The sequence below is a fragment of the Pestalotiopsis fici genome (assembly GCF_000516985.1).
Source record: "Pestalotiopsis fici W106-1 unplaced genomic scaffold PFICI_Scf_2, whole genome shotgun sequence".
Classification (NCBI taxonomy): Eukaryota; Fungi; Ascomycota; class Sordariomycetes; order Amphisphaeriales; family Sporocadaceae; genus Pestalotiopsis; species Pestalotiopsis fici.
Window position 1 is genome coordinate 764730 of NW_006917092.1, and position 10845 is coordinate 775574.

At 50.8% G+C, this 10845-nt stretch overlaps 4 protein-coding genes across 4 annotated transcripts; 2 read left to right on the plus strand and 2 right to left on the minus strand.

Moving 5' to 3' along the window:
- Window positions 1–926: 926 nt before the first annotated feature.
- Window positions 927–3113, minus strand: PFICI_02412 (uncharacterized protein; the record flags this gene model as incomplete). The annotated part of the gene is made up of 3 exons (XM_007830993.1): window positions 927–2293; window positions 2353–2585; window positions 2644–3113. 3 exons carry the CDS (start codon window positions 3111–3113, stop codon window positions 927–929), a joined length of 2070 nt encoding a protein of 689 aa, XP_007829184.1.
- Window positions 3114–5088: 1975 nt separating this feature from the next.
- Window positions 5089–5651, plus strand: PFICI_02413 (Assembly factor cbp-4; the record flags this gene model as incomplete). The annotated part of the gene is made up of 3 exons (XM_007830994.1): window positions 5089–5138; window positions 5254–5438; window positions 5518–5651. The coding sequence occupies 3 exons, from the start codon at window positions 5089–5091 to the stop codon at window positions 5649–5651; spliced, it is 369 nt and encodes a 122-aa protein (XP_007829185.1).
- A 619-nt stretch (window positions 5652–6270) lies between these two features.
- PFICI_02414 (uncharacterized protein) lies at window positions 6271–7457 on the plus strand (the record flags this gene model as incomplete). Its single annotated transcript, XM_007830995.1, has 2 exons — window positions 6271–6390; window positions 6450–7457. The coding sequence occupies 2 exons, from the start codon at window positions 6271–6273 to the stop codon at window positions 7455–7457; spliced, it is 1128 nt and encodes a 375-aa protein (XP_007829186.1).
- Window positions 7458–7803: 346 nt separating this feature from the next.
- On the minus strand, window positions 7804–9997 carry PFICI_02415 (uncharacterized protein; the record flags this gene model as incomplete). The annotated part of the gene is made up of 6 exons (XM_007830996.1): window positions 7804–7950; window positions 8029–8433; window positions 8488–8603; window positions 8766–8895; window positions 8966–9701; window positions 9804–9997. The coding sequence occupies 6 exons, from the start codon at window positions 9995–9997 to the stop codon at window positions 7804–7806; spliced, it is 1728 nt and encodes a 575-aa protein (XP_007829187.1).
- Between the last annotated feature and the right edge of the window lie 848 nt (window positions 9998–10845).

Below are 10845 nucleotides of genomic sequence, written 5' to 3' on the forward strand. Positions count from 1 at the left end.
GAGCCTTGCACTAGTAGTTGAAACCAAAGTGAAATATATGGAATACACGTGGTTGTTTTGGGACTGACCTCGGATTATCGTGGCCACGGTTTTAACACCACGACCACATAGTACGGCGTATTTGGCCTGTTGTTAGGGCCGACGGCAACCCCAATCGATGTCGAGGGGCAGGGAGACTGACTATGCCGTACAGGGCCCGAACGACCAGGTTTCTTGCATATCTACAGGGTATAGACGAATGATACGTCCTTAATTCTCAATACCTGCCAAAGTCTGGTCATATCTGCCGAGACGACATAGGTAGTAGGTACGATTGGGAGGCATGATCCGTCTGTGGGGAATTATTTGGATACTCATATTTCCGCTCTTGTGGCATAATTGACAAATATTGCTGGTCTAAAGCCACAATGCAGCTGGAAATGGATCCCAATCGCGGACGTGCCCAGATGGGGAACGGTCTAGGTGCCAGATCTTCCAAAGTCGCCCATTGGCATTCAAATGGCCAGCTGTGGATGTGACGCCGAGATGGTACCATGCGTGTCAACAGGATGTGGGACTTGATTGTCCATCATATCATGTTTTCCGGGAGTGTATCCATTTTTTTATCGTGTGCAGGCAAAAGATTTCGACCCCTTCTAAAACTACTCCTCATTTGTTCATATTCTTAACGTTTTCATGATCTGCTTCCAGGATCTTATCTCACGCCCGTTGCTTCTTGGTTGAGATTTCGCCCTCATGCCCACTGCTTGCATTCCGCTGCACGTATTCCGGTACAAGCTTGTCACTTGAAGGGGGGAAAATAACACAACCAAGAAACCGAGAAATCCTCACCCGGTTTTCTATACACTTCTTTTTACCAAGAATGAGGTTTGCTCAGATATGGAGGGATAAATCCATGGGGGACGGCAAATTTCTATGCGATCCAACTAGTATATGGAAGAAAAGACCTTTTTGCTGGCAACTGTTTCCGGATGGTCTGCGCCTAGAATCTTGGTACGGAGCTTTAGCACATGCCGGTGCATTGTACCGGCTTCCGAAAGGTAGCCTTGGGCGGCGAGCGATTGTGCATGCCAAAACATGGTAGCTAGTGTATTGGGATGTTCCTCGCCTTCAACCTTGGTTTGGAGTTCTGATACCTGCCGAAATAATGCTACGGCCTCGGAGTTGTGGCCTTGGAAGTGGAGCGCCATGGCAATACAACTTATGCTGCTGAGTGTATTTGGATGTTCCGCACCTATAACTCTGATTTGGGTTTCTGATAACTGCCGATACATCGCTTCGGCATCGGAATAGTGGCCTTGACAGTGGATTGTAAAAGCAAGCATATGTGTGCTTTGAAGGGTATCTGGATGCTCCGCGCCCACCACCTTGGCTTGGAGTTCCAAAACCTGCCGATATATTGCTTCGGCCAGGGAATAGTGGCCTTGGTTGTGGAGCGCCTCGGCGATACGACTCATGGTTTGGAGTGTATCTGGATGTTCCGCACCCAAAACTCTGGTTTGGAAATCTGATACCTGCCGAAACATTGCTTCGGCATGGGAATGGCGGCCTTGATCGCGGAGTGTGAAAGCAAGCATATATGTGCTGTCGATTGTAGATGGATGCTCCGCGCCTAGCACCTTGGTAGAAAGCTCTAATGTCTGCCGTTGCATTGCCTCCGCGTCGGAGAAGTGGCCTGTAGTGGTGAGTGTGAAAGCGACCCAGGCCATGCTTCTGAGTGTATCTGGATGATCAAATCCAAATAACGTCTTTTGAGTTTTGAAGCATTCTTGGAAGATCTTCATGGCCTTGTTGTATAGCCCTTGCTTCCAAACCACTTCGCCAAGTCCCTGTAGTGCTCTCAGGGTATGCCTGTGTGACTTGCCGTACAGTACTCGACAACGGGAGATCAACTTCCTAAAAGTTTCTTCTGCAGAACGATATCTCCCTTGTTCGAGACGAACTTGGCCTAGCTTAAGCTCTGTGTGTAGTGCATCAAGATTGTCATCCAAGCCCGACTGCTCCCTATGGAGAGAAAGCTGGAGGCGAAGCTGTGCCTCGTCCGCTGATAGATATGGATGTGTGGGTGCTTCATCATTTGTCGGCCACGGGGCTGGACTCTGCCCTGTGAAGTCGCTGTCGTGAGATTCAAGTATGCTGGAGACAGATGGTGTTGGGGAATGGATAGTGCTTCCATAGCCTCCCTGTGGCGATTGGATCGCCATGGCTATCGGAGTATGCGACGAGGAGGGACCACCCGACGGCGAGGAGGCCTGTTCGGAAGGTGTCCACGCCATCATTTCGGTAGGCGTAGCTATGCACCATTAGTAAGGATCAAAACGTGGAGTGAGTGGCTCAATGTGAAAGACATACAAGCTGCTGGACTCGGAGCATAGATGGCGTCGCCTGGAATATTGTTCCTTTTCATCCAAGTGTCTACTTTTCCAGGGTTGACGGTGAAGTTGTGAACTTTGAAATTGAGATCCTTTTTTCCTGGTTCGACGAGTCTTCTGTGTTGCCTTTTCCTTACAATCGCCTGCATCACATTCTTCTTGACATTCTTGTCGAATCCCCAACTCGTCACAGCGGACCTGTATTGCCGAAGGCTGTGGGAGGTCAGCATTGTCGTTTGCGACACCGGAAAATACAAACATAATAACTCACGTGGCTTCAAAGGGAAATTCTTCTTCAATTGCAATCTTAACTTCCGGTAGCGGCATGTTGTCGTCAATATGCAGCTCGATGATCCGGGCTTTTACGGGTGTCCAGTCCCCGGCACGCAGTGTTGGAGCCTTTCGCTTTCTCGGATTGAGAGCTGGTGGCGGCATCGATTGTCGCGGGTCACTGTTGGCATTGCTGGGCACAGAATAGGTCGGCAGTTCCTGTGATTCCATGGCTGTATAGTTTGGAATTGAAACGTGAACCGGCAATATCGGAACATACGCCGCGCTGTAGCCAGAGTATGCTGCCGGCCCGGATAGAGTAGCACCATCGCTGGTTGTGGATCCCTCCGTCCATGGCGTGAAGTTGTCAATGCTGGGCTGTATGGGGTTTGAATGCAATGGTGGGGACCAAGACACTGTGTGAGGTGACGATGGAAGGTTGCTGTCTGGCAATGGCCAGCGGTTGCCCATTCTGCTGTTAATAGCGGGTTGTGTTCAGTGGTGTATGAAATGAGAATGAAGCATTGATACAGGACATCTGTTAGCAAGCAGTCAATAGACTTGTCACATACTTAAGCATAATCCTCCTGGGCCGCGATGGACTCGAGATGTATTGGAAGGTGTCCCAGTGTCAGCTGAGATTTATTCGATGGTCGATGCTGATTTGACCACAAAAGTACAATCTTGGGACTAGGGTGAATGGGCCGCCCGCCTGTACTAGATAGACCCTGGCCATGTGTCGTAAAACAAAAGCCACACGCATTGCGCCTCCCCTCCAGCACAGAACAAAACTACAATTTGACAATACGTACCGCTATCCTCGCATGCAGCACAAAAGTGCAATTCTACGGCTGCAGCAATCATTGGTCCAGTCTGGACCCCCTCAAGTCGGTACCTAGGTACCTTACGTACATGACGTTACGTCCCTGCCCAACAGTCGGGCGACAAGGCGCATAGCACCCGGCAAGATGTTGCATACATGGGTCGCAAGTACGTAGAGTCCTTGGCCCGACTCACGTCGACTCGGACAAAACTACAATACCGCCCTGAAGCAAACCAGCTTTCCTCGACCTTGACAAAACTACAATGACCATGATGTTGTTGATGCGGATGGCTTCGAAAGAACAAAAATACAATCTTTGTTTCTGCCCCTGCTTCTGCCTCGTAGACGGGCAGACGTAAGTAATATATAACGGTCAGTAAAGATGTTTGAACTCTGAACACCACTCTTCAGCATTAGATTCAATCTCCTTCACTTAATATTTTATGACTGCCAAATTGTCACCACCGCTTTGGCCGGCATTCGTGACCGCAACTATGGTGTATTTGTCGGACGCCGCAAGTATCATAGCAATCCCTCTTGGGCTTCTGCAGGTCCTGATTGGCTTGATATCGCTGTGGCAGCAATGGCGGCTTGGAAGACAGCAGTAAGGCACCCCCTGGGAAAAAAAAAAGAGAGAGAGAGATGGGAGCTGCCGACTTGAGCTGGTTGACTGATGCTGGGCAGATTAGACTACGCGCAAGCGACGCCGCACGATGCAGAACCAGGACGTTGGAACGTACACGGCAACCGAACCGCTGTAGGGGCTCAAGCACCGCGACCCTAGCAACTATTAAGCTTCCAGAATCCATCTACGATCCGCGCGTAATCAGGAAAAGTTGGGAAAGTGCGCAAGATTCTTTCGCCTGAAGGCCCGAGTCAAAGTCATGCGCATGCACGTCGCGCTATTGGCATTTCATTCCTTATGGTGTTGCAGTCAACTCTCAAGGAGACCGCCAAAGTCAAAACCAAGCATATAGTAGAGGAGTTTGGGAGATGTTTATGGATTGTATTACTTTATAGAGCTTGTTCTGAAGACCCCTCACCAGGCCAATTCATTATTGGTGACCAAGATGTGTGTTGTACATGCAAGGGTTTATATGGATGTCATCCAAGACAGCCATAGTGCGAACATGCTATCTCGGTACATTTACTTGATAAGGCTCCTTGTGTGATAATTGTGCTGATTCAGGTATACCACTTTCAATGAAGAATGTGAGGATTATGTCAAGCAACCTCACCATTTGAACCACCCCGAAAATAATTATATCAACTTCCAATACATCGTTTATAAACACATACTATGTAGAATGCGAAGGTCAATGACATGTTTCAATTCTTTCTGGGTATATAGTGTATGACGTCTAAGATCCAAGCGATTGAGGCCCCCACTTTAAATGTCTACAGTGAGCAATGACCGCGCTTTAAGCTCTAAAGCTTTAGGGATTAGTGGGTTGGGGTAGCTCAATCAGTGCGACACAAACTACAGAGTACCATCTTGCTGGTTACGGGATTGCAGCGGCTCAGTACCAAACGAAGCTCCAACCAGCAACGAAAGTGAACCTCGCAAACCGGCGCTGAACAACCTCAATTTCTCACCACACCAGGTAAAAGCAATTGACCAAGATGGCGGCAAAAGGCTCAAAGATGGGGACATACCTCAAGATGCTGGCCACGTGAGTCTTCTTTCCTCTTTTCGCGCGTTTCCCGGCGTCCCGTCGCAACCCTGCCCAGTCCAGTCCTGTCGCATTTCGCAAAGCCCATGACTAACGTTCTTCACGATGACCACAGCGGCGCCGTGGTCTGTGTAGGAGGACCTGCATTCGTATTTTGGATCCAGCCGACCGACGAGGAGCTCTTTAAGCGATACAGCCCCGAGCTGCAAAAGAAGAGCCTGGAGAGGCGACACGAGCGACAGCAAGAGTTTGACGACTTTGTCAACCAGTTGAAAGACTTTTCAAAGTCGGACAAGCCGAGTACGTATCCATAACCGGAGCGAGACAGCGATTGTCCCCGTCAATTCCGCCCGACACAGACACTGACCCGATATTCTAGTATGGACGGTGCAAGAGGAAGCTGCTAGAGCATACAGGCTGGAGAGGTTACGCGAGGACGCGAGGGTCGCCGAGGAGGCCAAGGCGCAGAAAGAGGCCATGCGAAAGGAGTCGGGGCTATCGGGCAGCTCATAAGGACCTTTGAGATGTATCATTGTCGCCATTGTCATCGCGGTCGGCCATGTACGAGATATGGAACGTCATGGGTATGCATTTGGGAAAAAGACGGCGTTTTGGGTTTGATTTTCTTCTGCATTGACAGAATTACTGGCTCCCAACTTTGAGCCACACTATATTCTAATGAATATACTTGTATATCAAAGTACTGCACGACTTTTGCAGGGCAAACGAATCACTACTTAAAGGAATCCCATGTTTACGACTCCCGTGATGCTGCCCTCAAGACCAAGCTCCCGTCACGAGCAAAAAAATCACGTCTGACACCACGAGTGGGGTGTCGCTAACAATGGTCCAAGTCCGCTAACGGCCCTGACTGCGAATGGGAACTGACAAGATGGTCATCAGTTTGCAGCATCCAGCATTTCGTCTAGAAGAAATTTGGAAAAAGCGTCAAAATGATAGTCCTCAGCCATACTTCATAATGAGAACATCATCCAAACCATGGCAGTAAAGTTTGGTGAAAATAAAGTCGTTTCTTGTAGTACACATCCGCCGTGAAGGAAATTTCTGATTTTTCTTGCATCCCTCATTTATTTACACCCAATTGCTCCACTCGAGAACATCAAAAGCAACAATGGAAAAAGTCGAGGCACTCCTCGAGTGGGCTACAGAAAAAGGCATTCAGCATAATGGTATTTTGCCAAAACACTTGCCAGGCCGCGGCGTCGGTGTGATTGCAATCCGTGATGTCAAGGTCGGTTTCCCCATCATACTGTGTCAGTCCGACCATGTTCCAACTAACACGATCTACAGCCCGGCGAGGTTGTTCTTCAAGTTCCGACATCAACTCTGCGCAGCATTGATACGGTGCCCAAAAATGTCCGCGCAAAGCTGCCAAAGGACCTGTCTGTCCAGGGATTGTTGGCCGCAGATCTAGCCCTAGATGACACGGACAAGTACAACGTCTGGAACGCCGTGTGTCCGTCTCTCGCAGACTTTGCCTCGATGCCTCTACTTTGGCCGGCGTCCCTGCAATGTCTCCTTCCCGGGGTAGCCAAGAAGCTTTTGTCCAAGCAGCAAGCCAAGCTAGCCAAGGACCGAGCGACGGTCGGCGCCGCGTTTCCCGACCTCGACCAGGACCGGTACACACACGGCTGGCTGCTGGCCAACACGCGCACCTTTTACTACCTCAGCCCGGCGCGCCGGCGGCGGAAGCGAGACGACCACATGGTCCTGCAGCCCGTGGCCGACCTCTTGAACCACGCCGACGCGGGCTGCGACGTGCACTTTGGCGACGCCGCCTTTACCGTGCGCGCCGACCGCGCCTACGCCGCCGGGGACGAGATCTTTATCTGCTACGGTCGCCACGGCGGCGACTTTCTCATGGTCGAGTACGGTTTCGACATGGATGAGAACCGCTGGGACGAGGCCGGCTTGGACGAGATGGTGCTGTCCGTGCTGGACGAAAAGTCTAGGGAAATGCTCGACGACCGTGGGTTCCTCGGCGGGTATGTGCTGGATCGTGGCCAAGTGTGCTATCGTACCCAGGCTGCTCTCCGAACCTTGTGCTGTAGCGAGAGGGAGTGGTCGAGGTTTGTCGATGGGATGGACGATGGAGAGCGCAGCCAGAAAAAGGTAGACGAGTTGCTAGTAGAATTACTTGGAAAGTATTCTACGAGCATTATCGGGACAATGGAGGAGATTGACGGCCTGCAAGAAGGCGAGCCGTGCCAGAGAGGTCTCTTGGCCGCGAGATGGAGACATATCCTAAGACTTGTACAGGGCACACTCGACAGACTACGACAAGACCTAGGTTCTTGAGTTGAGCTTATAAAACCACAAAATCAATTTCCACCTCCATACTACGCCTCATCCCGAGAAACAGGGAATATATACTACTTCACCAAGTCGTGTCACCAAATGGCGCACTGTTTCGTCAACCTCCATTTCAAACTTGAGATGCTAGCGCATCACTCTTCGAGAAAGACGAACATGACGCAAATCATTGGCTCGTGTTTGTTGGGTATTTAGATAAAGTGTTTGGAGCTACAGCGACTTCCTTGTCTCTCAATACTATGCTTCAAAAGCCTCCCTCCTCGCATCCGTCTTTATAGTTACGAATGTGGGCAATGTCTTTCCCTTTCAGGTGTGATATACTGTGATCTGCTTAGACCTTTTCGGGCTTATCAAGGTCGGCCTCGGTCCTTAGGAAGTCCAACAGACCAACATCCCTCTGAGCATCTAGCAGCATCTTGGCGTCCTCGGCACCAGTGTGACTCTTGAACACGCGGTCCATATCTTCAAGCGTCGCGTTCTATCGCAAAAGATTATATATTAGTATCGCAACGCTAAAGGGAAGTGTCTCTGGGGGTGTGGAGGAAAACAAACATACCTTTGTCTCGGGCAGCACAAACCACACCCAGAAGAAGCCAAAGAACAAGAAGACGGCAAAGAAGATATAAGTGCCCCAAGCCCAAGCCTCAAACATGGGCGGGACCAAAAAGGCAATGGCGAAATTATTGACCCAGTTGGAACTGGCACCAATGGACGCGCCGCGGGCACGGATGGACAGCGGAAAGACCTCGGACACGAGCACCCAGGACGCGGGACCCCAGCCGTAACCGAACGCGCCAATGTAGATCCAGATGAGCACGACGGCGGCCCATCCGGCGTCGGTGTGGTGCGGCCAGTCGTGGCGGAACTTGGCCACAATGATGCCCACCGTGACCATGCAGACAAACATGACGATGGAGCCCGTCATGAGCATGGATTTACGGCCGAGCTTGTCAATGAGGAACTATTCACAATGATTAGATTAGACTGCAATCTTTTCTCACAAGGATAAACTTACCATGGCGGGTAACGTGCTCACGAGGAAAACACTTCCAGTGACACCAGTCGCAAGAAGGGCAATCGTTCCATCGGAGAAGCCGTAGCTCTGGAATACATTTGAGGCATAGTAGATGACTGTAAACGACTTGCGTTAGTAATTGACACACAAAACGTCAGAGCCCACCCCATGATAGATCTCCCTGTACATATAGCGCTGCACCCATATTCAACCAAATAACCAATCATTCCCCGCTTGCAGCCCTATTGCATGTCAAGTAAAAGAAATAAAGTACTCACTTGAATCAATTCCGGACCACTGCTGCCAAAACATGACAAGCCACGCCGTCGCAACACGTTTGAAGTTGTCACGTGACCTGAACAAATGAACATAGCCAGAGACCTCACGGACAAAGATGCTCTGGTTCTCCTATTGTGTAGAATTCTCATGTCAGCCAAGATGTCCATTTCGTATACAACGTCTTTTGACGTGAACGTACCTTGGCAGCCAACTTGGGAAAAGTCTTTCTAAACACGCGATCCTCAAACAGGGCCTCGGCCCTGATCTCGAGGTACTCGGCGTGGACTAGGGGATCCTCGATGTCACGCTTGCGCAGCCAGGCCAGCGTCTTCTTGGCCTCGTCGTAGCGGCCGACCTTGACGAGCCAGCGGGGCGAAAAGGGCATCCACCAGATACCAATGGCGAGCAAGACAGAGGGGATACCCTGGATGATGGAGGGAAGACGCCAGGCCAGGTCCGACTGCGACTCGCCCGTCCCGCCGATATAGTTGCTGCCGTAGCCGATCCAAAAGCTGAGAAAGATACCCAGGATGGTGGCGAGCTGGTAAAACGAGACGATAAAACCGCGCGTCTCGGGGGCCGAGATCTCGGCGTTATAGAGGGGGCCCACGCCGGAAAAGGTGCCGACGCCTAGACCGGTAAAGAAGCGGCCGGCGTACAGCAGGGCGGGCTTGCCCGCCGTGGCGCCAACGTACAGGTAGGAGCCCAGAATGACCCAGCAGCACGCGCTGAACATGGTGTACTTGCGCGAGAACATTTCGCCCAGCAGACCCGCTGACAGGGAGCCCACGATGCCGCCCAGCTGCAAAACCGACGTCAGCCAGCCCTGGGCCGTCGAGGACTCGACCACCGAGGGAAAGTTTTCGGTAAATCGCGTCATGACGAGGGATTGTGATAGAATGCCCTGTTGGTATCCATATTCGAAACCGCCAAATCTACATTACAAAATTCTCAATGTCAGAGAGACACGAGCCAAAAAAAACAATGACACGACATATACTGGAGTTGTAACATGTTCGAACCCGACAAGCACTTACGACGCGAATAACGCAATAAAGATGATCTTTGGATTGGCCTTGATCGAATGCCACCTGTCTCGCACGGCAGCCTCAACTCTCCAGTCTGCCGTGGCGACCTCATCGACGTGGACCGGTTGGGCCTCATCGGTGGTTGCCGTCTCCTTGTGACCAGCGACTGGCACCGTGTGCTCTTGTTCTGCCTTTTCGGCCATGACGCTTCTGTTACTCGGGCCCAGTGGGACAAGGCTCTCTCGAGTTTTTCAGATGGAGCAAAGTAAAAGGAAGTAAGAAAATATCAAAACATTATTCACGAGGACTGGACCGTCTGTCAGAACTGTGGGCAGTCCCCCTCGGTTATGTACCTCATCGTTTGAACATGCCGGGTCTCATGCGGTGTGAATACAGGATAGATCGGTCCTATGTGAGCCCGAGGTGCTTGCCGATCGTATCATGTTTTGCGCATGGCTCCCGGGCACCGTTGTGACATCGTCCCCAAGGTAGACTGGTAATAAGCTATCCTGTCAAGAACCCACATGGTACTTTTTCTTGCCTCTCCCTTAAGTTTTTACGAGCCATCGTCTCACGCCGCCTGGTTGCTTGGATCTGGTGCTTCTTTTTTGTGCTCCACGGGCGCCTAGTACTTCCTAAAACGATCAACTCGCGGGGTTAGTACACAGCAGATGGCCAAGGGGGGGCTAGACGTTATGCGGGGAAGGGGGGAAAGCGGATGCTTAGACTTGTCTCATTCATTCGTTGAACCTGGGGTAGAACGTGGAGAAAACCGAGGGCAATTAGACAATTAGTACCATCGCCAATACCATGGGCAGGGGCTTTAATTGCCGCTCTTGTACGTAACCCGCCGATTCGCGGCGATTCAAGCCAAATAGGACAAGGCTACTGCATTGTTTTTTGTCCTCTTTTACGAAAAATCATCGGATACCACCGCCATTCCCTGGAAGTGACCGAATCTACGTACCATGCATGGTAACACATGAATCAGACGACACCATCTGCTGCCAATATAGTATATGTATGAGAGAATGACTTTTTTGAAGAACTA